Below are 24,570 nucleotides of genomic sequence, written 5' to 3'. Positions count from 1 at the left end.
GTGGGTAATATTTCTTTTGTCTTGAGTTTAATGATATTGTTATAATGTAACTAAATAGATATAAACCGTGCGTTCATTAGTTTTTGTCGGTAATGAATGTTTAGTCGTTGAAAATGTTTAATTTGTCTTAAATTTCCGTAGATAAATTCTGAAAAAAGTTGCCTCGAAAATCATCGTAATATATCAGAATATTCGCGGAAGCGTTTATTTCCTTTAAATTTGTCAGGGCCAGTGCCCCACAGATTAAATACGCCTAATTACATTTTAAATTACTATCGTTTTCACGAAATATCGATGTGCTTTACTTCGACGTATCGATTGCCCTAGGGTTATATAACTGTTGTTGTTTAAAATGCTAAAACAGATTGTGTACACTATGACGTATCGTAGACACATATTGTATTTAGATGTAGATAATATAAAGCGTATATTGGTTAGTGGTCCGTTTGTATTGTGTAACTGTGACAAAATACAGATAATGCAAAAAATATTGTAATAAGTGTTGAATATTACGCTAAATCGTTCTGTGTTTTGACGATTACTTAATGTTGCCAGTCGTGGTTATATTACACAATAGAGTAACATTAAATTAAAAAGAAACTTCTGTGTACTTATAAAGGCGTCCTTTATTTTACCATTAGTAAAGTTAAACAGAAACTCGATCATCTCTGTATATTTGCAATTTTAGAAAACTGTACTTATGTAGACAAAAATATCAGAAATGTCTGTACTGTAATTAATTTTATTTACTTTTAATTTTAGAAATTTTTGGAAATTAAATGTGTTAAAAAAATTGCATTTGTGTCATTTGATAATTTAGCATCAATGATTTTTTTTAATTAATTGTCTTTAAAGGGTTTTTTTTTAACTCGAGCTTGTTTTTCTATGAGTGATGTAATTGATATCCAACTCGGCAAATATTCCCCACAGAAACGAAATACATTTTTATTAAAAATCGTATCAAATTCCATTCGCGGACGTTAGAGCAACCTTATGTTAATCTTTATATATTAATAATAGAGGCATAAGTAAATTCTTATTAATATTTGCCTGATAAACCAATGATGTCCCACCCAAAAGGTTGAGACTTCACTATGACGCGAGAAACTATCAAATCATTGTATGATAATAATCCTTTTGTCTTTATTTGACCTGGGTGTCCGTTTCTGACGCGCTTTGAATGTAATTCAGAGTAAAAATCTCATTTGTTATGTCTTCGGGCGCCATTTTCTTAATAAAATAATTACTGAACAGTTTTAACCGTCTTTTTCTATATTTATTGATATGCTTATATTATGCAAAATGTCATATAAACGCACAACAGACTATTAACATTCAAGGTGTGGTCGACATTTTATGTTACTCTAAAAATGAATCAAAGTAAATGAAAATAAAATTAAAGAAATTGTAAAAATTAGTTTTATTTTCAAATCATTTAGCATCACCTTTAATACACGGCAACATGCGTAAATCTACAGTTGTCAATTGATTATTACGATTCATCATAGTAAACAAGTAGAAATAGTAAATAATGATGGCAAGAATGGAAAATAGGGTAATTTTTGATGAAGGTATAAAAAAACTATGAAACTTTCTGCATTTTTTAATCCGAACTTCGACACTTTCATCTTAAGTCTAAAAGTATTATCACAAATAAACAGTGAAAACAGACGATTCACAGAATCTAATTAAACGCAGCAATATGTAAAGAATTTAAAATCAACAATTCTTTGCAATGTCTAAGCAGCATATTGCTTTAGCATGAACTCATATCCCTATTGCTTATCCTAAAGATTTTAATACAAGGATACATTACATTTAATGAGCTAACATAACTAAAACTACAAGAACATTGTTCTAAAATAGGTACAATTGAAACGTAGCTTTGCTAGTTTTAGAAAACTTACACTATAAGATGTAAAGCATACACCAATATGTTATCCTAATAATTAAATATTGTGTATTTGGGCTAAAAAAAAAGTAGTTGCTAGTCATTATCATTCAGTTTAGCCGCTTATTGAGACCAAAAGTGATATAAAAATTTCCATACTTTCTGAACTTTTTAACTAGTCAATATAAACACAGCTTTTGAATTCACTATATCTAATTGGTCAATGGGCGTGGCTAAAGTGAGTGACAAAGATAAGTAACTATTCTTTTGAAGCAAATACTTTGTAGTTTCATATGAACGAAAATCTGGAGTCATATTGGTTATTCCTTGATAAGGGCAGAAATAGCCGCTTTGAATCGATTTTATTAGAAATCTATGATAAAGTTAGTTGGTGAGTCATGTCTAGCAGTGGGCATCCTCAAGCTGAAATGATAACAAAGCTATACCCGCTATGTAACAATTGTGAATGGAGGGGCCGCATTTTAATCAAAACTTTATACAGAAATTATATTCAATTATCAAATTGCATCAATATTTATAGTATTTTTAAATTTAAAACAACTATGTACAATGAATTATCAACAGCAACCACATGGGTTTGACAAAATAGAGCAAATAAAAATCTTACCATCCAATATTTGGTAAAAAAAAATTTAGGTTTTAGACCTAAGGAAGTATACCCAGGGATTTATTTTTCAATCTTTACTTTTGACGAATTTGCGTTGTTCAAACCACACAAACCTATTCATGTAAGTTACCAATTACACTTAAATACTAATCACATTACAAACAATTGATTTGTTATAGAGAAACTTAATTAAACTTAAAATTAGTATCACTGTACCAGTATGCAAAAGGAACTGAATGAAGTAGTTGTACAGATCTTAGATTCTTACCATACCTTTACAAATGGTAGACATACTACAAAGCAATTTTAAACTGGGATCTATGCATTACATTATCTAAAATTTTACAAACATTTCATCCTAAAATTATTTTAAAATTAATGAATTCAACAAATGCCTGTCGTAAATGGCCTTTTTATTAAAAATAATATAATCAATAATGTTACAGTTTATACAGTAAACAGATCGGTGATTGAAATTGATTGCAAAATTTTTAGCTATTCTTAAAATTATCTTATCCATGGCTGCATGGAAGCCTACCGCAATAGCTATGCTCTCATGTTTGTACCCAAATATTCTTCTTGGGAATAAAATATTCTACTTTATTTGCGGTAAGTCCATTTTATTTCAGGGACTGAAATTCTAATACTCTTTGTGATGTTAAATGGATTAATATCATTAATTGCAGTATTAACTCTTGGCTTTCTTCCAGGTATTGATTTTAGTGCCCATTATAGGAATATCATATAAAAATAACCGAAGGTATGAGAATAAATACCATAATTACAAGATAATACTTTACACCAGTTCAAATAATGGTAAACTATTGGTAAAAAGTTTAAATTATTACACAAAATTAAGTACACCTTTGGAATCTTCAATGTAATGTAAGAACGGTATAGTTTAGTGCATGGCTTCTTGATATATTTATAATAAGAACTAATTTTCCGTCCCGCACGTTTTCCGATGTTAAATTAATTTATTCTATTTGAAAGGCTATTTTTCTGGGGTGAAGTCTGTTAATACAGAATAATCTCTAATAGATTCAGGCGTTACTTCGCGGAAGTCCATTCAAACTAAGAAAAGGGGCTCCCTTCGACGTCTAGGTATCCGGAAAGAACTATCTCGTAGTCGAAGCAGATTATTCGGCTGAGAAAAGGACTAATGTATAGGTGCTTCCGCTATGCAGCGGTAGTCGTGCAATGAAGTGCACCGCCCGCCAGCCCGCTGATAAATACGCGTGCGGCAAAACACAACTACCGACGATAATCTACTTATACGTGTTTAACCCCTCCACGAGGCATCCTCAGGAGGTGTTAAACCGACCAGTGCCAAACAGGTTTATCAACAGGCTGGCGGACGGTGCATTTCATTGCACGACTACTGTTGCGTAGCGGAAGTACCTATATATTAGTCCCTTTCTCAGACAGAATAACCTGCTTCAACTACGAGATAGTTCTTCCCGGATACTGAGATGTCCTATCGTGTACTGCGCACAGTGGAGCTGGACACGTGTCTGGCCCAAATTGGGAGATTCTTAGAGTACCTGTAATGGTATAAGCTCAATGGGAGCCTCTCGTACACGTGGGACCCACCAAGGTGCACGCAATTACTTGCTGTCCCGTATATGGAGGGCTTAAAGTGGCTTGTGAAGTAGAAATGGGTAGGAGCATTGCTTGCGGCAGCATCGCTTCCCTTTTGGAGGTGGATGCGAGCCAACACACTATCGTGTGGTTTTATTAAACGGTAATAAGGAATGTAATTAAGCGTAACAAAACCGTGTTATAAATGTGGCAAGGGATGCGAGGTAATGCATGAATGTATAATGTGAATGCTGTGAAAGAGAGGATGAAAATTAGGAAATCCCTGTCCCAAAAACAAGACGGGGGAAAGAGTATTAAAAAAATATAAAATACAGGTTTTCATCGAAGTGTCGAAATCGGCAACCACCGCACAGATACTGGTGTATAACCTGAGAATGGCAATAAGGAGTATGAACGAAGAAGTGGTAGCACAAACTGTAATGTTAAAAACTGAAAGAATTGGACGTTGTTAGAGCGTTGTAAAAAAAATCCGTCCGCAGAACAAATTTTAGAGATCGGCCTCTCAATCCAGTGAAATTGTAGTTTCAGCGACGTGAGCCGTAGCTCCTCAGGGAGCCCTCGAGCTTGTCTACCTTAAGGAAGGTTTTAGACTAAGCGCCTAATCTCTGCCACTTCTAACCTGCCAATTATAGGAATGCCAAACGGGCAGCAGTGCAGAACAAATTATAAAAAAAAAATTATACAAAAAAATTGGATTAAAAACCAACAGAACCGTTTTATCTGTTGATGTCACCCATTACTCATCAGCAGTACATTTTGAACAATTATGAAGAAAGTGCAAACATGACAAACGTGCACAAAACTAAGAAGAATTATTTAAACAAACTAAAAAGTTACAGCCTAGCATATAGAAAAGTCCTACAAAGACGAAGGCACCCTACACCTAATGATCTTGTGAAAACATCTTACATAAGCAGAAAAGAAATATCTTTGATAAATTTTACATTTTGGGAAATCACAAACATCAATTGCATCAAATGGCATCAAAAGTTAAGAACATCATATGCATGACACTGAATACTAACCATAAATTATTACTTTTTAGTAAATAAATTTACAGTACAGGTTAGTAAGAAGTTTCTTTTTAAATACTTTGAATATCTGACACAATGATATATGGTGCTTTAGAATAACTTTCGAAAGAAGAATGTATCATTGATTACCATGGGAAATAACCTTATTGCCCACTAAATATTTTACCTCTCAAAGGACTCAAAAGGGTGATATTTATCTAAGGATTTGAATATTTCTATTATGTACAGATTACACAAGGAATGGTTTTCACAACAACACTGACACTGAAATAGCCAGAGAACAATAATATAGAACAATTTTTAACACAAGGTTCAACATTTCCCTCTCCAAACATTAAAAAGATTTGAATAAGTCCTGAGAATAAAAGAGAATTGTACTAATAACATTTAACATTGTATACCTACAGGTTGTGAATATTATATGACATTCTTTTCAATATTTTCCCTGGAATATAGCCGCTGTGTACACTTACAATATGTATGTATATACAGTATTACAATTTCAGTTTTATTATCTATATGAATACTGATAAAATTAGGATTTCATAGCATAATCATTATGATGTAATGTCCAATTATGTAAAAAATATTTCTTTTAACATAAAATCCTTTGAGTATTTTCAAATCTATTGACAGATCTCATACTTTATTTTCTTTTAAAGATTTGATTTCACTGATTGCAATAGTCTTCGTTGCAGCCATGGTTATGTACTATATGAAAAATTGTCATTAACAATCATTTACTGGGATGTTTTTATAATACTATTTAAACTAAGCTTCATAGCAACAAATGCAGTGGAAAATTACATTACTTACACTGATTACCACATAAATTAGTTTTAATACTCTACAATGATCACGGAGTTGAAAAGGAGATAATTACAATTATAAACTAAACATGTAAAAGAGAACAGGCGTGCCTAGAGAGTTTTATCAAATGTAACATTGAATGGAACATTCTCTAAGCTCTGCCTGTAAGCCTGTACTACTTCTTAGCTTTAGCAGAGTTGCCCTGTTTGTTAGGTGGAGTCCATCTTAATGCAGAAGGGTCAACACATAGTCGGGGCTTTTTAAAATGAGAACTGGCCAATTGTTCTGCCACAATCTTTGGAGTAACACAAATAACATGCTGACCTTTCCAATACTTTACCATATTCATGGACTGCAATGTGGATATTATATCTGTCTGTGATATACCAGTCATTTGACTTAAATCTTTTATACTCAGTGTGCCTCTACTGGCACTTAAGACCTCCAGTAAGACATATGACCAGTATGATCTATAACTTAACTTTCCTAAGTCCGATAATGGTTTTTCAGGACTACCAACAACCTGTTCTAGCCTAGATAATTCATAACTGAAGGCAATTAGCAGCTTGCCATAGCCTTGTCTTTGGTATGGTGGTAAGGTAAGAATGCAAGCAACATTGTTACCTTCCGGTGAATCTTTTTCCTTTGAAAAATAACCCACAAGATGAGCTCCATGCTTGTCAACTTCACAAAGTATGTAAAAAAGAAACTGTTCTATGTCAAAATATAACGTTTTATGGTCTAAAAACAATTTTGCTAGTAAACACAAGTTTTGACAGTAGATTTTGTGTTCCTTTCCATCAGCTTCAAATATTGCTATTGTCCCTTTTCTATAAATCTCACCTCCCAGTGGTTGTCTCGCTGTACATTCGCTCAGATGATACCTGTACGTTTTCTCCATTCTCATATATTTTAGGCAATATTCACATATCCATAATTTTGACTGTTTCCCGTACTCGTCGGGATAGGGACTGAAGTACCAGGTATCAATTTCATATTTCCCTATTTGAATCCGATCAATGTATTTCACTTTGGTTATTGCCTCGTGCTCCTTCTCCAACGCCGCAGTGGTGGGGTCCATTTCAGCGTAAGACTTTTGTACATGATTAATTTCGTCATGTTTACGTTTTTGATTGCGCGTTATTTTTCGGCCAGATTTGTCAGTGAGGAGATGATCGGAATTTATGTTGTTATTAGACTGTTCGCACACGTCAAACCTATCGGACATGACTCGGTGGCGGGAAACCCATTCGTCCAGACGCCGGTCGTAACCGACATAGTGTACGTAGTACTCGTAGCAAGATTCGCCGGCATTGTATCGCGTTTGTATTATCTCTGCCGGGTGCCATGACTCATCGGAACGCCGCACTAAATAATGCTCCCCGATATCCAAAGGCTGTTCCTGCGCCGATTCAGAGTCGTCGTGATCAACGCTTCTGCATTCCGGGTTTGGCAACTCATTATTCACTATAGGTTTTTCTAATTCTTTATCACCTTTTGCCATGATAGCACGCGCGGAAATAAACGCACCACGCAATACCGCGCAACACAGTTTGTTAGAGTAGCCATGCCATGATTAACCATAGACTATAGATTAATTGAACGCGCAAAAACGTGCATTATACAGTGATGTTCCTCCTTTATCGTAGTAATCGGTTTCCATATTCTGATAAAATTCAGGTTAAGAATATGATTACATATATATTGTAGCCTTTTTTATATATACGCGAAGTTTTTTCAACAATTTTTTTTAAATCACAGATCACCGAACTGTATAACCAGACAACTAAAGCAATGGCAACATTGGTTCCCTGATTCTATTAAATATAATCATTGTTAAAACTACCAGTTTAGAAGTTAAAAGGAGAACTATTGATAATGTACTCTATTGAAAAAAATTGTATTCAAAAATAGTAATTTATTGTTGCTCTTATCGTGTAGAATTTTTGTAATATAAATTAGCGACACTTAACCTGGTTATTCTCAACAGAAAGTTTTAACATATTAATCTCCAATATTTTATAACTTTGGAGGTAGGAATGTTAAATAATTATTATTTAATTTGTTATATTTATATCTTTATTACATAGAAAGATTTCCATATTTAACATTCTCTAAGCTCCAGTTTGAAATTTTTTTAATTATTTATTACTTGCCTAGTATTTTGGTTAAAGAAAATTTATACAAATACAAACGAAAATATACTTATCTTTAATATAACTTTATATCGTAAAAGAATTTTATATTCAGAACAATCTGTACACATTTGTTATTTTAGTAGGAAATGTTGTTTGCCTTCGGAAGAACGAAAAACCTATAATCTGGTCACACCGTGTGCACCGTGCACGTAATCGCCATCGGCGAAACGTCTCAGTAGTGAACGATTTATTTTTTGAATACTGTTTGTTCATATCACTTGTAAGATATGAAAATTGTTATTATTATCTAAAAACGTGCCATTTAATACCTTGTGTTGATTGTAATGCTGGTGTATTGTTACAATTAGACGTGGTTGCAAGTGCAGTGCTTGCCGATTGAGATTGGTCGCTGAGCCTTGTGATTTTCGTGTTCTATTAGTGACAACGGTCGCCCCAAACGCAGAATGCAAGCGATAAAGTGTGTCGTTGTAGGTGATGGGTAAGTTTCTCGTTGCCTTATTAATCTTAATTTGTATATTTTTTGAAGGAGCTCATACAACAGTAAACTATTATTCGTAGGAACAGTTTTGATATAAACGAAGGAGTCCTTTCAAAAATGATAATGCGCTTTCTTTATCAGTACCAACGTTAGATTCTAACTTTTAACAAGTGTGACTTAGTTGTTTTGTGTAATACTATATAAGTAAGTTTTTACCTTTTTTTAAACATCTTGAATGTTTTCCCTTAAACATTTCTCTCTTGAATACTTTATTTAATAATATACATTGAGCTATCGATTAAAAATTCATAGAAGTTTTTATTAAAAATAATAATTCGCAAATTTTTTTATTTGCAAGATTATCTTATCAGTGCGAAAGATAAATATTGATATTAGATTAATTTCAGTTTGATGAGCTATAGAAAGCTCTGGTCAAAAAAAATATATAAATAGAGCACAGGTTTAACCACATCCTTTAGAATAAAGGATTGTTAGTTTATTTTTGTAAGAATTCTAAGTACAAACTTAGTTGAAAGTAAATGGCAGTGGGCATTCATAAATATAGTGCTGATTTAACCTGGATGTAAATTTGTTTTAATGAAGTACTAATAGATAAAATAATGAAAGAATTGTTTTTGGAGTCTACATGTGTATTGAAAGACAGTTTGTCTAAATTTCACTAAATAGTATAGCTGTGTCATCCCATTCTTATTGTGGGATTTATTTAATACAAAAATACTTTCTGTAATAGGCTAACAGTTCAATTTTAGGTAAATACAACAGTTGTGTACAGATTTATAGAACTTTTAGTATGCAAAAGCCTAGTGCGTACATATTATAATCACCACATAAATTATAAGTAATGGTTGCCCATTTTATTTTGTAATGTTTCACTAGATAAACACTTATTTGTATAAGGAAGTGACATTATCAAAGCAGGAAGAAGCAAATTAGCCTTTTTTCATATGATTATCTAGAAGTTTTCTCTTTAATTAACTCTTAAAAGAGTCCTGAATTAAAGTCCAGTTTATATTTCAATATCCTAACCATTTAAAAAATATTTTGTGTTAATTTTAAAAATGGAATTCAATTATTCTATATATGAAATGACTGTTAGATGATTTAAACTTCGTATGTGTTTTGATAAACTAGATTCAGCTAGAAGCCATTGATTATTATATTCAGTAATATATACTGTGAAAATATGTAATTTATTAGTAACCAAATCCTAGAATAATCAAGTACCGCACCTGGTTTTCAATTAAAGTTAATTATTCACTTAAATAATTCTTCAATGAGTCTAGGTACACCTGGCTATGATGTCAGATGGCCTAGGTCTAGTATGTATCATTTCTTAGTATTGCATTGATCAAAGTACAGGATATTAATCCATGGATTTTATTATATTTAGAATTAGAATATGTACATTGGAGCATTCTTTATAAACTGTTTTAACCTTATATAAAAATGTGTTTATATTTTAGAAATAATGGTAGTTTTATTACATGTATGTGTATTAAATGTTTATTTATGTGAGATTTTGACACAACGACTGACTCATCATGATATCTCTGCAACGATAAGGCTTACAAACTTTAAAATTAGTAGGAATATTCCTTTTGCAGAGTATAGGTCAGCTAAGGCCAGAATTGCAGAAATTCCATCTGCAACCGAAGTTAAAGGGACATTCAATAAATTTGCGAAGCGGATAGAAGATACCTTGTAATATATATCAGTTATATATATGTTTGTATAGATATATATACATAAATATATAAAATTAAAATTAAGAAATGAATATTATTATGTTATAAAAATCTTGATGTTTGAATATTTTACGATGTTTTAAAATTTAAGTGTGTGGGAGCAGTTTTCCGGTTTTTTAATGTAATGTGAAAGTGATATTACATCTAACACCCAAATTCAAAGGCGTCGGAATGCGAACGCGCAAGAAAGTAATGGTAATCGCATGTTGCGTAAGATCATTTTACAATCGTACGGACTATAAAAATAATTGATTGTTGCCACGGCCTCAACGAATTGCGCGTAAGCTAGGCCAGCGTAGTATGCGCTAATAAAAATATTATTTATAGCTGAAACACCCGTTGCGTTCCAAGGTCCCAGCATTAACGTTAATGAGACGTTACTATTTCTTGCTATTGCAGCATCTTAGAAATATTCCTCGAATCATTTTAAGCAGTTGTTGATAAATAATTTCATTCTCCAGCCCAGATAATACAAGCCAAATACTATTTAACCAAATATATATAATGAATAAAAGAACCAAATTAACAAAATGTACTAACTGTAGTTAAATCTTGATGGAAGGCGAAGTAAGTGAGGTATGAAAGGAATACAAAGAATAAAATGGAATGCAAGAAATTGTAATAAATAAAAGAGGAAAGAAAGGCTTTAAGATGCAAAAAGAAAATTTAGTCGACAATTATTATTGTAAAGTGTTATCGCTGTGTACCCAGGACAGAGGAAATAGTACGCGAGAGGTCATCAATAGCGAGGCCTTAAAAAACGGCTCTACCAATTCGTCTATTTCATATTTTCGTTAAGCTACGATAAAAGTTCTTCGAGTAAAAAAAAACTAAATGTTTCTAAGAAATTTGTTAATAACTTCCAATACACTTCTTTTTTCTCATATAAATTGTAGTACATAAAACACCTGTTGTATTCAGCCGTCAAACATTTGACATCGATCAAGACCAAAAAATGGCGTATGATATTTATTGTGCGAGGTAATAAAATAAATAGTGTTCTATAAGCATCAGTATGTAAATATTAACACAGAAAAGTGACTTTTGTAAGTAATCCTTGTATATTAATATGATATTAAAACAATAAATAGTGAAAACTTTGAAATATATTTGATTTTTTTTTAATGGATTGCCATAGGCCTGTATCTTTTGACGATACAAATTCTATCGGAGCGGCTAGATGGGATCGGATGCGGATCGATGTCGAAGCGGTTAATATTAATTTTAATAAACATGAGGAATTTGAATTTCATTAAAAAGTTTATCACCACGATATTCATAACAGGCGTGATATTGGAAACATTATTCATGTGCCTAATACGGCAGCCACGTTGCTAATCAAAGTGCTTAGAAAGTTGCGTACATGAAGAAAGTGGCCCTCAGATATAGCCTGTAGAATCTAACACATTCAATTAACACAATTGATTTTAATAACTATACATTACTGTAAAAGCAAATCATTTCTTATGCTGCGATTTCTCTAAACCACTTCGTATTTATGTGTGTTATAAAAAGTGAACGCTTTTCAAAATATACAAAACATTATGTTGGTTAAAATTTACGTAATTATTAAATTAAACTTGTATGTTAATTTGACTGTTTAACTAAGTGCCTTATGTTTGAAAGCATAGCACACTTTCACATTTTTAGACGTACCAAAAAATTTTAAATAACGGTACATTTGAATCAATAATTTGTCTTCGTTTTAGATGAGTCATATAGTCAGTGCCGGATTTAGGTATGGGCCATATGAACTCTGGTTCATTGCGGCAAATTTTGACAGGAATTTTTGTTAAGATTTATATTATGATTCACTGTTAAAAATATACTACGAAGTTTTTTTTCTATTGTTTGTAGGCTTTAATGGTTTTAAATTAAGTAAATAATATATTTCTTTATGGTTGAAAATGATTTAGACCCATGACAGATTAATTCGTAAATCCGTCTCTGCATATAGTGTATCATATGATCTCTCAGTGAAACACGATACATGTGAATTAATATAACATTCAATTTAGTCGAGTTACATATATTGTTGTTTTATTCCTAAGAATACTTCTATGTAGATCAATTACTTTGATGACTAAGAGAAATGTATGACGCGGATAATGGATATATTACCGGTTTGAATGGTTAATATCAGACTGATAATCTAACCCATGCTTTACTAACAAAAATATCTTAACAATGGTATTGACTTCAAAATGATCAAAAAGGAACTACGCAGAATTAATACTAAAATTAAATTTCTCAATAACAATCTCAGTTATTCAATCTTTACTCTGTAAGATCGATATCCGAACCTGTTTTTTATCGAGTCTTCACCAAAGTTCTTCGAAAACATGTTATTTTAAAAAGTTCGAGGAAACGGCGTTTTAGAATTTATGTGAAATGCATTTGCGTGTATACTTGGCTCCGATATTATGCAGACTGTATAAAAATAATAAATTATTTTAAACTTCTTTAAAGATATTATATTTTTCAACTAGTTATCAAAAATGTTAAAGACGAGATTTATTGGAAGAGTATATATATTTAATTGGCAAGAGTTAATCTTCGTAGGTTTTACAAAGCCTGACGACATCTGTTGCATACAACGGAAGTCACTTTATATAAACGACAAAGAACTGAGGAAATTCGGCCAATTAAACTCGCAGCATAAAAATGCCTTGAAACTTGCAACTAACGATCCACTATAAAGTGACAAGTATTTATTAACATTGTTTCATAGGATATTACATTATTATTCTTTTGGGATTTTATACATACATATATATATATGATGCGTGAATTTGGTAAATTATTAGGTATATCCCCGGGAAGGTTTTTGATTTTTTTATATGTTTATAATTGGATTTATAAAATTTGCCTTTTCGATTACCTCGAGTTACTTTCTTAAAAAGAGAAATGTACAAGCTTTTAAAATAAGATCCCAGATATAAGGTTTACTTATCACATTGTAAATGACTTCATGGAAGACGGTACACCTTGGGAATGGTGTCTTCGTCTCTAGGCTTTATTAATATATATAAATATATATATATATGTTCTTCGCAGATATATATTAATCATCCGAACAGGTTGCATACTACATAAACAATTGAGAATGAAATAGAAATAATAAGTACATTTTTGTATACATGTCGTATTTTCAATCAAATTTATACTAGATTCAAAGCATGGAATAAGTTTTTTATATTAGTAGATAAAAATACTATGGTGTAGTGAAAAGTAATTTTAAATAAAAGTCCCAAAAATGTTCTATCATCCACTGGAAACAAAAATAGTTTCCGATTGTAAAAATTCGGGCTCGGTAGGTGATAAAAGGCAATAAAACATTATCATACAAAGGACTGCTTATAAATGCACGTATAAAAGGGATATTGTTCCGGCTAAACGCAAGGAGTGACAAGTTTAAACGTGCGTAAAAATTTGAATGCGTCGGAATAGGGCAACTTTCTATTCGGGAGTGTACAGGATGTTTTCATAAAAGGTTTTTAGTCGTCGCTATTTAAAATACTGTATTTTCTATGCCCCACTGCCACTTTAGACGAACAATTCTTCCAGGTAAATCGGTGACCTTTGTTCTTCTGCGTATCTCTTCATTTTTAATTCGATTTCCCGGAAAAAAAATCAAATTAAAAAAAATAAAGTAAATCTCCGAGCACAGCTGTCTTCATCGGTTTACCACGAGCCGGTAGACGTGGGCGTGAAGAATAGGCCCCCCGATAAGTAGACTAATGCATAGTCAAAGTCACTGGAAGCCTACGCCTCCTTGCAATGTGATGATGATGACGATAATGTTATATATTATTAATAGTAAACTAAAGTTTATGTTATAGACAACTATGCGAATATAGACGAGGTTAGCGAGGAATGTCGGTTAACTTTTTATACGTAGTAAAGATGATAATAACTTAGCTGCAAAATAATGACTCACCGTTTTTCTATACATTTCCTCTTTGCGAGTTAATGTGAAAACTGTCGGGCATTATATATAATGAACGGCATTAAGTATAACGGTAACCCGTTAATATCATACAAGGTGGTCTAAGTCAACACATCATCCCACCTTGCGTTATTCTGTAAAACGTATTCAAGTGCAATCGAGAAGGTAGCCTTAATATCGAAAATACTCGAGAGATGTTTCCATCTCTTACAGGCATGTACTAGGATCCACCTTTGTATTGACTCTTCACGATATCTCTAGAACCATAAGGTTTGGAAACTCCAAATTTGGTAGGAATATTACTTTCGCAGAATTTTACGATATTCTACCTGCAACAGGGCTTGGGAATGGCCATTAATTTTACGAAGCGGGAGGGGGACAGCTAATATTGTATATAAAACTTTACCTTCTTACTCTAACAGTATTATTTGAATTGAGAAATGGAAACTCTCTTTAGTTTATATACTACCCCTTTATATATGAACTGAATTTTGTAGTATGTAGTAAATGAAACCTTTTTGGTCGTTATTTATTTTGAAATTCGTTCAAAATTAAAATACATTGTTTTCCATGTTATATTCAACAAAGAAGCTATTATAGAACAATATGTCAGCAAACGTTGATCTATTGCGCATTTTATTATTATGATGACGTGAAGGTGACGTCATCTCTTGTATATCTTTAAATAATCACGGATTAAGTCAATTATAATATAAACGATTAAATATAATGTGTATCATCGTGACTGACAAAATTGATTTCGCTTTATTACTATTGTAAAATAATAATAATTTGAGAAACGGAAATGAATATCTTACTTTAATTAAATGAATTCCGTTCGTATCGTGTGACGAATATTTTGTATAGTTTAATAAGCCTAAAGCATTCAGGTAAGGCGATTAGGGTCTTGTTTTGTTTGTAACTCTTTTTTTTCAAACCTTATGGAGGCTTTATAAGGGTCCACGAAAATTTATGTGCTTTCGATAGTGAAGAACTAATTAATAACTTCAAATGAGGGTTTTTTTTAAAATAAATAAGTGATATCTGATTGGTTTCTTATGTCTGATATAATCACATTTTTAATTGGTCAACCTTAATTTTTTGACAGTAATCAATTAATTAATTTATCTAATAAAATCACATTTTGTTTTCCGAAAACTTAATTCTTGGTTGCAACTCAACCGTAAGACAAATTCTCATAGCTAGATCTAATCTTCATATTTTTGTCGATATTTAGGTATATTGTAGAAATGTAGGTGCAGAAGTCCATCTAAAAGGGAACTAGCTAAACTTTGAAAGTTATCTATGAGAAAATTTTTTTTTGAAAAACAAATTCAAAGTTGTATCGTAACCGCAACATTGAAATTCGATTGCAGCGGCGTGGCCTTCCCTTTGTGTCTGCTCGGTCGTGAATAATAAACAATATTCGAGAAAAACACCGCAAGAAAATACATAAAGACCTTCACCTTTGAAAATGTTGCCATAATTACAATTATTTTGCATAACTTAAGCTATCTTCGTTATATAAGCGGTTGGAGTAGGTAATGTTCTTTTAGTTAACGTGACTTATTAGGTATACAACTTTTTTGTTCTCTCGCAATTGAGTCTATTTAGTAAAATAGATGTATGTTCCAAGTTGTGAAACAAATAAATACAAAAAAAAAAACAATATTACGCACTAAATTGTCGATTTAAAAAATAAAACAAAAAAGAGTATGAAGATCATTTAGTAATGTAAAATCGACATATGCACTCACTATTATGGAAGTTCATTAAAACTTTTACTAAAAAAAATTACGAACGAGATTCAATGAATATTTTGATTGAAAGTTTTCTTCTTTTAAGAATTTACCTACGAATATATTTAATTTCGGAAAAAAGTCAGAATAAGGTCTTTCGAAAGTGTATTGTATTAACGTAATATCACTTTGTTCTGTTATAATTGTTCTTGGCACCAAAAGGCTCTGATGGTAATAAGCTAACACTTAGTTAAATGCTATAGATTGATGGTTAAAGTTGATGGATAACTATAGTTTTCATGTAAAACTGATTTATTGAAGACTTTGAAACTTACTGTAAAACAAATCCACATTGTGAGCGATAACTATATATAACAGTATTCAATTGCAATTCGGTAATTTTATGTAAAGTTTGAAATGAACATGTTATTTCGTATAATGAGGCGACGTTGATTGCGAGCCGGTTTCCAGCGCTTTTCAAAGAGATACCAGAATGGTGAATAAATTATATAAGGAAATAACTACGTTGTATGTTTGAAATTCGAATAGATTAAGAAAATAAATGGTTTAATTAATATTATCGGGAATTTACTTTCTACTGAATATTCATGAGAACTAATTGTAATTGGGTGACTCCGTTCGATGTAAGCCGTCGGACACCTTGTGGATAGACGGCATTCGCAATTCTTGCCGGTCAGTGGTCTCCACTCTAGAACCTTAAGGCTCTAGCGGCTATCTGTTTTGAGCATACGCAGCCTATCCACTGCTGCTCCAACTTCACAATCCGTTAAGGACATAACTTACCGCACGCTATGAAAATTAAATTGAGGTAAAATTTAAATCATTTATAGATGACTAGCTGATCCCGCAAACGTTGTTTTGCAAAAAAAAATTAAAGTTTTTAATTAACAAATGTAAGATAAGGGTTGATCGTAGAGGGGTGAAAAATTAGGTTTGTATGTATTTTGGTATGCTGTATCATAATAAAATAAAAACCAAAAAAATTGTCTAAAAAAATTAAAAATAAAATTTAGGGGTGGACCACCCTTATCACTTAGGGGTATGGAAATTGATAGTAGCCGATTCTCAGACATACTGAATACGCATGTAAAATTTGGTAAAAATTGGTCAAGCCGTTTCGGAGGAATTCAAGTTCGAACACCGTGACACGAGAATTTTATATATTAGATTATAAGAGAAATGTGTTTAAATTAAAAGCATTGTAATATAAAATGAGATATTAATGTGTATCATATGCGCTAAGAATTATTTCTTTTTCTCTTATGTTTGCTGCGGAATTTTTACTATTGTTAATAAATATCGCTTTTTGTTTTCAATTTTCTCTGGGTAATTCTGATTTGAACAGGGCGCACTGTCTTCTCATAGTAACAGCTTTCTCACGGTCGGAATAACCAGCCCGCATGGAAACTCGTTGCATCGTAATCAAATTAATGCGATATAAATCGTAGTTGATTGTGAGTAAAGTAGGGTAATTATGTATTGAACGGTTTTTTCGTTTTGTATATTCGATGTTCTTGCAAGTTTGGTTAAATAATATCTTTTTGTTTACTACTTAACTGGGAAAATTTTAGGTAACTTTTTATATCAATCATTAATACATAAAACTTGCTAATCCCATGATATTTAACTTTTCACAATAAATCAAAAACCTGCAACTACTTTGATTTGTGCAAGTAAGATGACGAAAACTGGGTTCTAATGAATACATAACTGTTAAAGCTTATTATATTTTTTTATTTCAATTTGTGTATCTAGTCTTATGTAAAAAATGGAAATATAATGTTCTCATCATATCAGACAAAAATGATCGAAATATCATACCAAACTGCTCAGAAATACAATTCCGAAGGTATGTTTTGTTCAGATTTTGATTTTTGTAAAATTTTCAACTCCAGAGGCTATTTACTACAGCAATAGGCACGATTTGAATCTCACCAGACTAATTACGACGTAATTTATTGTTGTACAGGAATAATTGCTATCTTTTTTAACTGAAAGTGGAATTATCTTGTTTTGTCCTGTTAACAACTTATATCGTCTTATTATGTGTATTTATATTTATTGTATTTAGGTGCGAATTCGGATTCATCAACGCGTATCAAATAACTTACTAATACATACTTTTTCATATCTAAATAACAATGTTGAAAAAGTGATTTTTGCATATAGTATGGGTCAGAAAAGTCTCAAGTGATTTATTTAGTCACCAAAGTAAAAATTATTTTTATCTAATGCATTATTTTAAATTTAGAACATTTACGAAAATGTACTAATTTGCGGGTGTATTACGGTCGCCCTCGCCATACATTAGTCGAAACGAATGCGTTGCTCCTAAGTAGAAGAGTCAACGGTGTAAAATGTTTCCGTTTGCCGGCAGGCGACGGAGTACAGTCGGCCGCAAAATCAATATCGCAATGTCTGTGGCAATGTCACCGGGGACACGACTTTGCTGGATTTGTGCAAGTCTGCAATTCTCTAATGATGTCGTAGATCTGTAGCGAGATTTATGGAATTTTTATTTCGTTCGAAATTTAAATTTCCTTTTTCTTATTTTAAAATTAGACGTTCCTTTTGTAATAAAAATATATTCAGTACAATTGCTATGAACTTTAGCATTAGATGAAGCTTATATCCTAAAATTAAAAATACCGTATGGCAATACAATCTTATAACATTTAAGTATGAATGATCAAGTTTTATCTGGCGAGCTACATCATAATTACTGTGGTCTTCGTATTCAATATTATACAGGGTGAGATAGTTGCGACATCTTTAAAGAGGTGAATGTATAATGTATAGCTATATACAAAATGGTTTCAGAAATAATAAATAACATATTAATACAGTAAGGAAAAAGCGTTTTCAAAGTTCGTATTACTACATATTAAAATTGATTATTTTATACCAGAATAAGGAGACTTTGTACCAGAAAACTATTTTCACCTATTCAGATATCTTTCATATGAATCTTGAGTTTAGATAGCTAACTATTTACCTAGAGGCTTTTTATACTGTTTTATTTTTAAAAAAATGTTCGTACTGGATTTGCTTCTAGCAATGACTTATCAAGTAATCTTGTTCAATATATTATCTAACAGTAGATTTGAATTTGCTTTTAAATTGGCATGTCGTTTGCCATCATTAACCGCATGAATCCGTTAGACAAGTGAACCATATTGGTGGTTACCCGTTGCATTATATTGCATGATTTCAAAATTATTTTTCTTATACAAACTAAATTGAACCCTATTTGTAACAGCATAAGGTTTGTTGTTAAAGAAAATATGACTAAATTCTTGTTTCTGAACGCTTCTTATCTCATTACTTTATAGTATTTTTCCGTAAATTGAATCTTACTATAATTTTACAAAATATTTGAACGCATCCAGACCAATAACACACAAATTTTCGTATCGTTTAATCATTTTTTATCTAATGATTCGAATGGTTAAACGATACGAGTTTTAACGATAATTCGTTAAAACTTTTATAGGAGAGATGCGGTTATTCAACTTCAGTTGCTTTTACTTATTGTAAGTTATTGATTTTTATTCAATAATTAGCCCTAAAAACTATTTAGTTGCTGCAAAGATAGTTAAGCTTCAAAATAAATGTGCCGCTATTAACAATAATACGAGTACATGGCTGCCATACACTAACTGAAAATGATGATTATATTAAGTGAATTGGTAAGCAATACATAAGAATTAAAGACCCTGGTGACTATGACAGCAAAATAAATAGATAAGGAAATTGTAATTACAAAAAAATAACAAAAACTATATTCAATATATTTCAATTTAAGTCATACATCGGTTTTATTTTTCATTTAAAAATAGATAGTGCTTTTTTGTGTTGTATATTAAAGCTTTCGTAACATAAAAGTTTCCATTTCGGAATCAAAAACAAAGAGTAGTATTGATGACGAACGTATCACGCTATGGAGGTGCTATTACTCGGAACGTACTCTTAGTTCCGAACGTATCTCGGTATTTGACCTCGTTCCCCCTGTGGCAACCTCTAATTAAACCGGCAATGTATGTGTACGCAGGGAATAAGCACGTAGCTTTTAAACGATAGGAATTAATGACTGCTATTCGGCTTGGAAATTCGCAAGCCTTTCGAGTTTTATATTCAAAATGTAATTTAAAATATTTTTCGTTGACAAGGATTTCGGAAATTGTGAACGTAATCGAAATAAATATAAATTAAAAGATCATTGCGCTAAGGACCATGGGCCGGAAGAAAATTCTTATGGAGAGAAAAAGTGAAAAAAAAAGCAGGGATTAAGGAAAATATGAATATGACATATCTTTCCTATAAAAACCACTAAGTAATTGAAACCTATCGACTGACATAGGTACAACACATAGTACGCAAATCATTACAATGATTATTTATTCAAGTTAAAATTAAAGCAGAGGCTCCGACCCTTTAACTGGATCCCAAAATTTAGCTGGTTCCGGTGGACCCATACAACTCCCGATACGTACCAAATCGGCAACTTTTTACAAGTAGTAGTTGTAGAGATTCTTAAAATATCGTTTATATAAGCATAAGGACATCAAAGATTAACAATGTACATTGACTAATGATTTTCTTATAATGTTAAAAAAAAACATATTTATTTTAATTTACCTCTATCGTTGAATAATGAATAATAAATTTTTAATCAAAAATTTTTATTAAAATTTGCAGTCTGTTCTAGATTTCTGTTTACATTGAACCATTGGTTCAATCATTTGTAGTAATGAACGTAAGTCGTTAAATTTAATTAGGTCAGGAGCTCTATGTCCCGGAGGGATTTCATCATCGTAACATATTCGAGCGTATTCCATCTCAGCAGACACACTTTGTTAATAAATATCACATATGGATATTTGTTTATATTATTAGGTAATTAACAAGTCTTCGTTGTGATATCAAATCAGAAATGAGGAAAATCGCAAAAGAACGTATAGCTTGAAGAATTGCTAATCTGAAGTGTCTGAAGGCGGTAGACTCGGTGTGGGTAGACCCCCCCCCCCTCACAGTGAGTCTACAGCACAAGGTGGACCGGAGAAATAGTCAGTCGCTGTTTGCGGGCAGAGCAAGTATGCTTTGTACAGGCTTCTATTGGCTGACATTATAATGAATATTGGGTTTTCCCTTTACAGATTTGTAATATATATGGATAGAGTGTATTGCAGCATTGTCAATAAAGAATAAAAAGGTTAATACGTAGGGATGGAACATATTTTTATTTAAAAAAAATCTGCTACTTAAAAGCGTTATACGATTCAGTTCAATATTTCAAAAACGGCCATGTTTTGTTCCCATGCCCGTATTCCAATGGGAAATGCGAAAAATACCTATTTTTTTTCACGGTTTGCTTCGGAAATATTAAAGGGCTCTTCAGCGGAATATCATTCAGATGCACAGTATAATAAAAGTAGAACGTTATGAAGTAGGTATTAATGAAATGGGAGGGTTTAAATATATCGAGTCTTTTCATACCTAAGATTATTCGTATGTTTGCAATAAAAATAAATCCTTTGATTTTGTGTTAGAATCTATTAATTAAATTGCGTTTTATACTTACGAATTAAATATATAACACGCAATAACATCTGCGATAACATTTGCTTTTTAATGTATGTCAGATTTAAATGTGTTCTGAGAATTATAGGAAGAAACTTTGACCACTTTCGATCTACTATTTTTGTTCTGTAAAATTGCTTATAGTTGTCCACAGTTATAAGAACTAATTTTTTCTAGCCTTTATGAGTTAGGTGGCTATTTCATACGGAGATCTGCACTGTATCTTCATGAAATATACAAGTCCTATCGATAGCATACGTTAAGCGTAAAAGGATTACGATTCATGCAGCTTGTTTATGTCAGAAACAGAATTTTTATTAATATTATTTGCTAGTTATTCTCATTGAAGCTTTTTGATTGCAATGTTTAAAGTTATGTGGTTACTACAGCGTTAAAGTAAAGCATTACTAAACTAAAGCGTTTAGAGAGGTTAGTACCGTGTTAAATGAAATTTTCTTGCCAGATAGTAATGGATAGTTCAGTCATTTATATTATGCTAATATGTACAAATTATTAAAAAAAATTAATGGAAGACGTAACGGGCAACACTAAAAGACAAATATAAACGAGATTCAGTGAAGAATGTTGTAGTCTAAAAATCTGGTTAGCGAGCATTGTAATTGATCGGTTTGCTCCATTTGTCTGTGTTACTGTGAAATACCTTGTAATTGGTTCTCAATTCTCCAATAAATGTAATATAACAATGGCCTGATTTTAGCAACTAACCGACATTAATTATGCGTCGGGGTTAGCTAGTCCAACTACCCGAGGAATCTCAAAAGGCCCCGTTGAACTGAAGTAGGTGGGCATTGTAGGATGTCAGTCTCGTAGGATTCTCTCTTTGGAGAAATCTATGTATATGAGTAAAAATGAACAACCCTGTGGTATAATTGCTAAACTCGAAAAGATTCCACTAATTCATCATCACAATGTAAACCGATAGACGATCATTGCACGATAGGGGATTCCCCACTAAGATGGCTGTGATAACCCCGTCTTGCGCTACCCGCATCCTGCTAGTTTCTGCTACCAATTAAACTATTTTTTGTTAAAGCTCGAGGGTAGTAGTAACGATAGAAAAAGTTACATATCAATTTTACAAATATACACTTCGAAGTTTGACGACAAAACTAATGATAATTCACATGTTAATAAACAAGTAAATGAAATGAACGATATAAAACAAATTTTGTATTGGACTGCGACAGGCAGAGTGTAATAGAAATATATATTATTTTTGTGTAAAAGCTACGTCAAACTTTATTTTCAGCTTTAGTAAACAGCAAATGAGCATACATGACGTACATTGATTGGTATAAAGGCGCAGTTGTACCGTGCTGTTCGTAATCAAACACCGGACGCTAATTGCTTCCCGAAACGGCTATAGCTGTGTTTCATCTATGGCCTTGATGTTAACTCCGCTCGTGTTTACAGTTCACACGTATAATAGACAACGTAATTAGTTATTTAATTATTTAGTAAAGGAAATACTTTTTTCATATTCTTGTTTTAAACTTTGTGCCAATTGCATCAATTCGATTCTCTTCTCTTGACGTCGACAAATGATTATTTTGAATGATCCTCTGTGGTTAATTCTATGGTTCGAATTTAGTTAATACTCCATACGGTCGGTATTATAACTCGTTGAATGTAAAACTAGATATAATTGCGATCTTATCATCGTAGATGATGACGTCAGTGTTTTAATGTAGGTATACGCCTTCTGTGTGGCAAATATATCGAAAGCTAGAATACTTTTTATAAGAGTTGATTGTTTTAAAACTGAGCCCCACTGACAAGCTCACAGTTGCTTAAGCCACAGAGAGGGCTGCACTCGGAATTTTTAGATCAAATCAAAAATTAAAAGATTCGTCTAAGCACTAAAGTAACATGAATAGCATAGCTGATCGTCAAGTTAAAGTGACAGTGGTCAGGTCACATTGCCCCGGGCTTTGCACCCACGTGGTGTACAGATGACATTGTGAGGGTCGTGAAAATACACTGGACGCAGACCATTACTAAAAGGTTTTATTGGGAACCTATGGAGAGGCATATGTCTAGCAGCGGACGTCTTTTAACTGAAATAATCATGATAACAAAACTGAACACCAGGAATGCAAATGTAATTAGGTTTATAGAAATCGGATGCAGTGCCTTGGACACAAATTATCTAAATATTAGACCGCATGACTAAATAAAAGTCAATGCGATCGCCGTCAAATATGTTTTTGATATTAAGTATTATAACCTGAGATGAGATGCATAAACGCTTATTTACATATTTAAGTATTGTCTTACTAAGGATAGTTAAGAAAATATTAAAGTACACACACCTATCCGACGAATAAATCCACTATGTAAAGGGGCGAGTGAGAGTGCTTGTTTGTGCTCAAATAGAGTCAACGAAAATAATTCCCTTTGTTTTTTTTCTTATTTTCTAAATCATCGAAACCACCTCCATAATGTCATACTCAAAAAATAAATAGGTAAATATAAAACCTGGTTTGTATTATTTGTAACATTTACGTTATAATACAAACTAGAAATATTCAAAGAAACAGAATAATATTAGTTTGTTGGTTTTTACGAAAAAAATAACTTAATTTCGTGGTTATTTTTTGTAAAAGATTATATTAATTTTACCTTACATAATCAACCTAAAATAAGTTAAAAAATCCAACGTTTAATGTTAAAGCAGTTTCATAGAAACAAAATTCTAGATTCTTCGTAATGTAATTTATTCTAATCTGTTATATTTATTGCTTTTTTTCGCATCGCTTCAAGGAAAAATATAACGTATGCGTTACTCGTCTAATTCGTTTTGTAAACAAGTCTGATGGATTCATCGAAATAGTGCCGATAGCGTATCTCAATCTATTCTTTAATCTTTTTAGTTTGGAAGTATCAAACAGC

At 32.0% G+C, this 24,570-nt stretch overlaps 2 protein-coding genes across 2 annotated transcripts in view; one reads left to right on the top strand and one right to left on the bottom strand.

The window, feature by feature from the left end:
* Positions 1-5,585: 5,585 nt before the first annotated feature.
* On the bottom strand, positions 5,586-7,550 carry LOC137932199 (histone acetyltransferase KAT8-like). The gene has a single exon (XM_068775798.1). The coding sequence runs from the start codon at positions 7,467-7,469 to the stop codon at positions 6,141-6,143; it is 1,329 nt and encodes a 442-aa protein (XP_068631899.1). The 5' UTR covers positions 7,470-7,550; the 3' UTR covers positions 5,586-6,140.
* Positions 7,551-8,307: 757 nt separating this feature from the next.
* The window catches only part of LOC137932515 (ras-related C3 botulinum toxin substrate 2), a 57,330-nt gene continuing 41,067 nt past the window's right edge, over positions 8,308-24,570 (top strand). Inside the window, exon 1 of the mRNA XM_068776167.1 lies at positions 8,308-8,602. Coding sequence (XP_068632268.1) covers positions 8,568-8,602 — 35 coding nt within the window. The 5' untranslated portion in view covers positions 8,308-8,567. The remainder of the gene's footprint in view (positions 8,603-24,570) is intronic.

This window comes from Battus philenor, unplaced genomic scaffold (assembly GCF_028537555.1).
Source record: "Battus philenor isolate CCGP_79_NKW_IND1 unplaced genomic scaffold, ilBatPhil1.0.hap1 SCAF_9, whole genome shotgun sequence".
Classification (NCBI taxonomy): Eukaryota; Metazoa; Arthropoda; class Insecta; order Lepidoptera; family Papilionidae; genus Battus; species Battus philenor.
This window is presented reverse-complemented; position numbering and strand designations above follow the sequence as displayed.

What these genes read in the sequence shown, in the direction of transcription:
- LOC137932199 (XM_068775798.1), bottom strand. Translation starts at nt 7,469, where the DNA reads ATGGCAAAAGGTGATAAAGAATTAGAAAAACCTATAGTGAATAATGAG.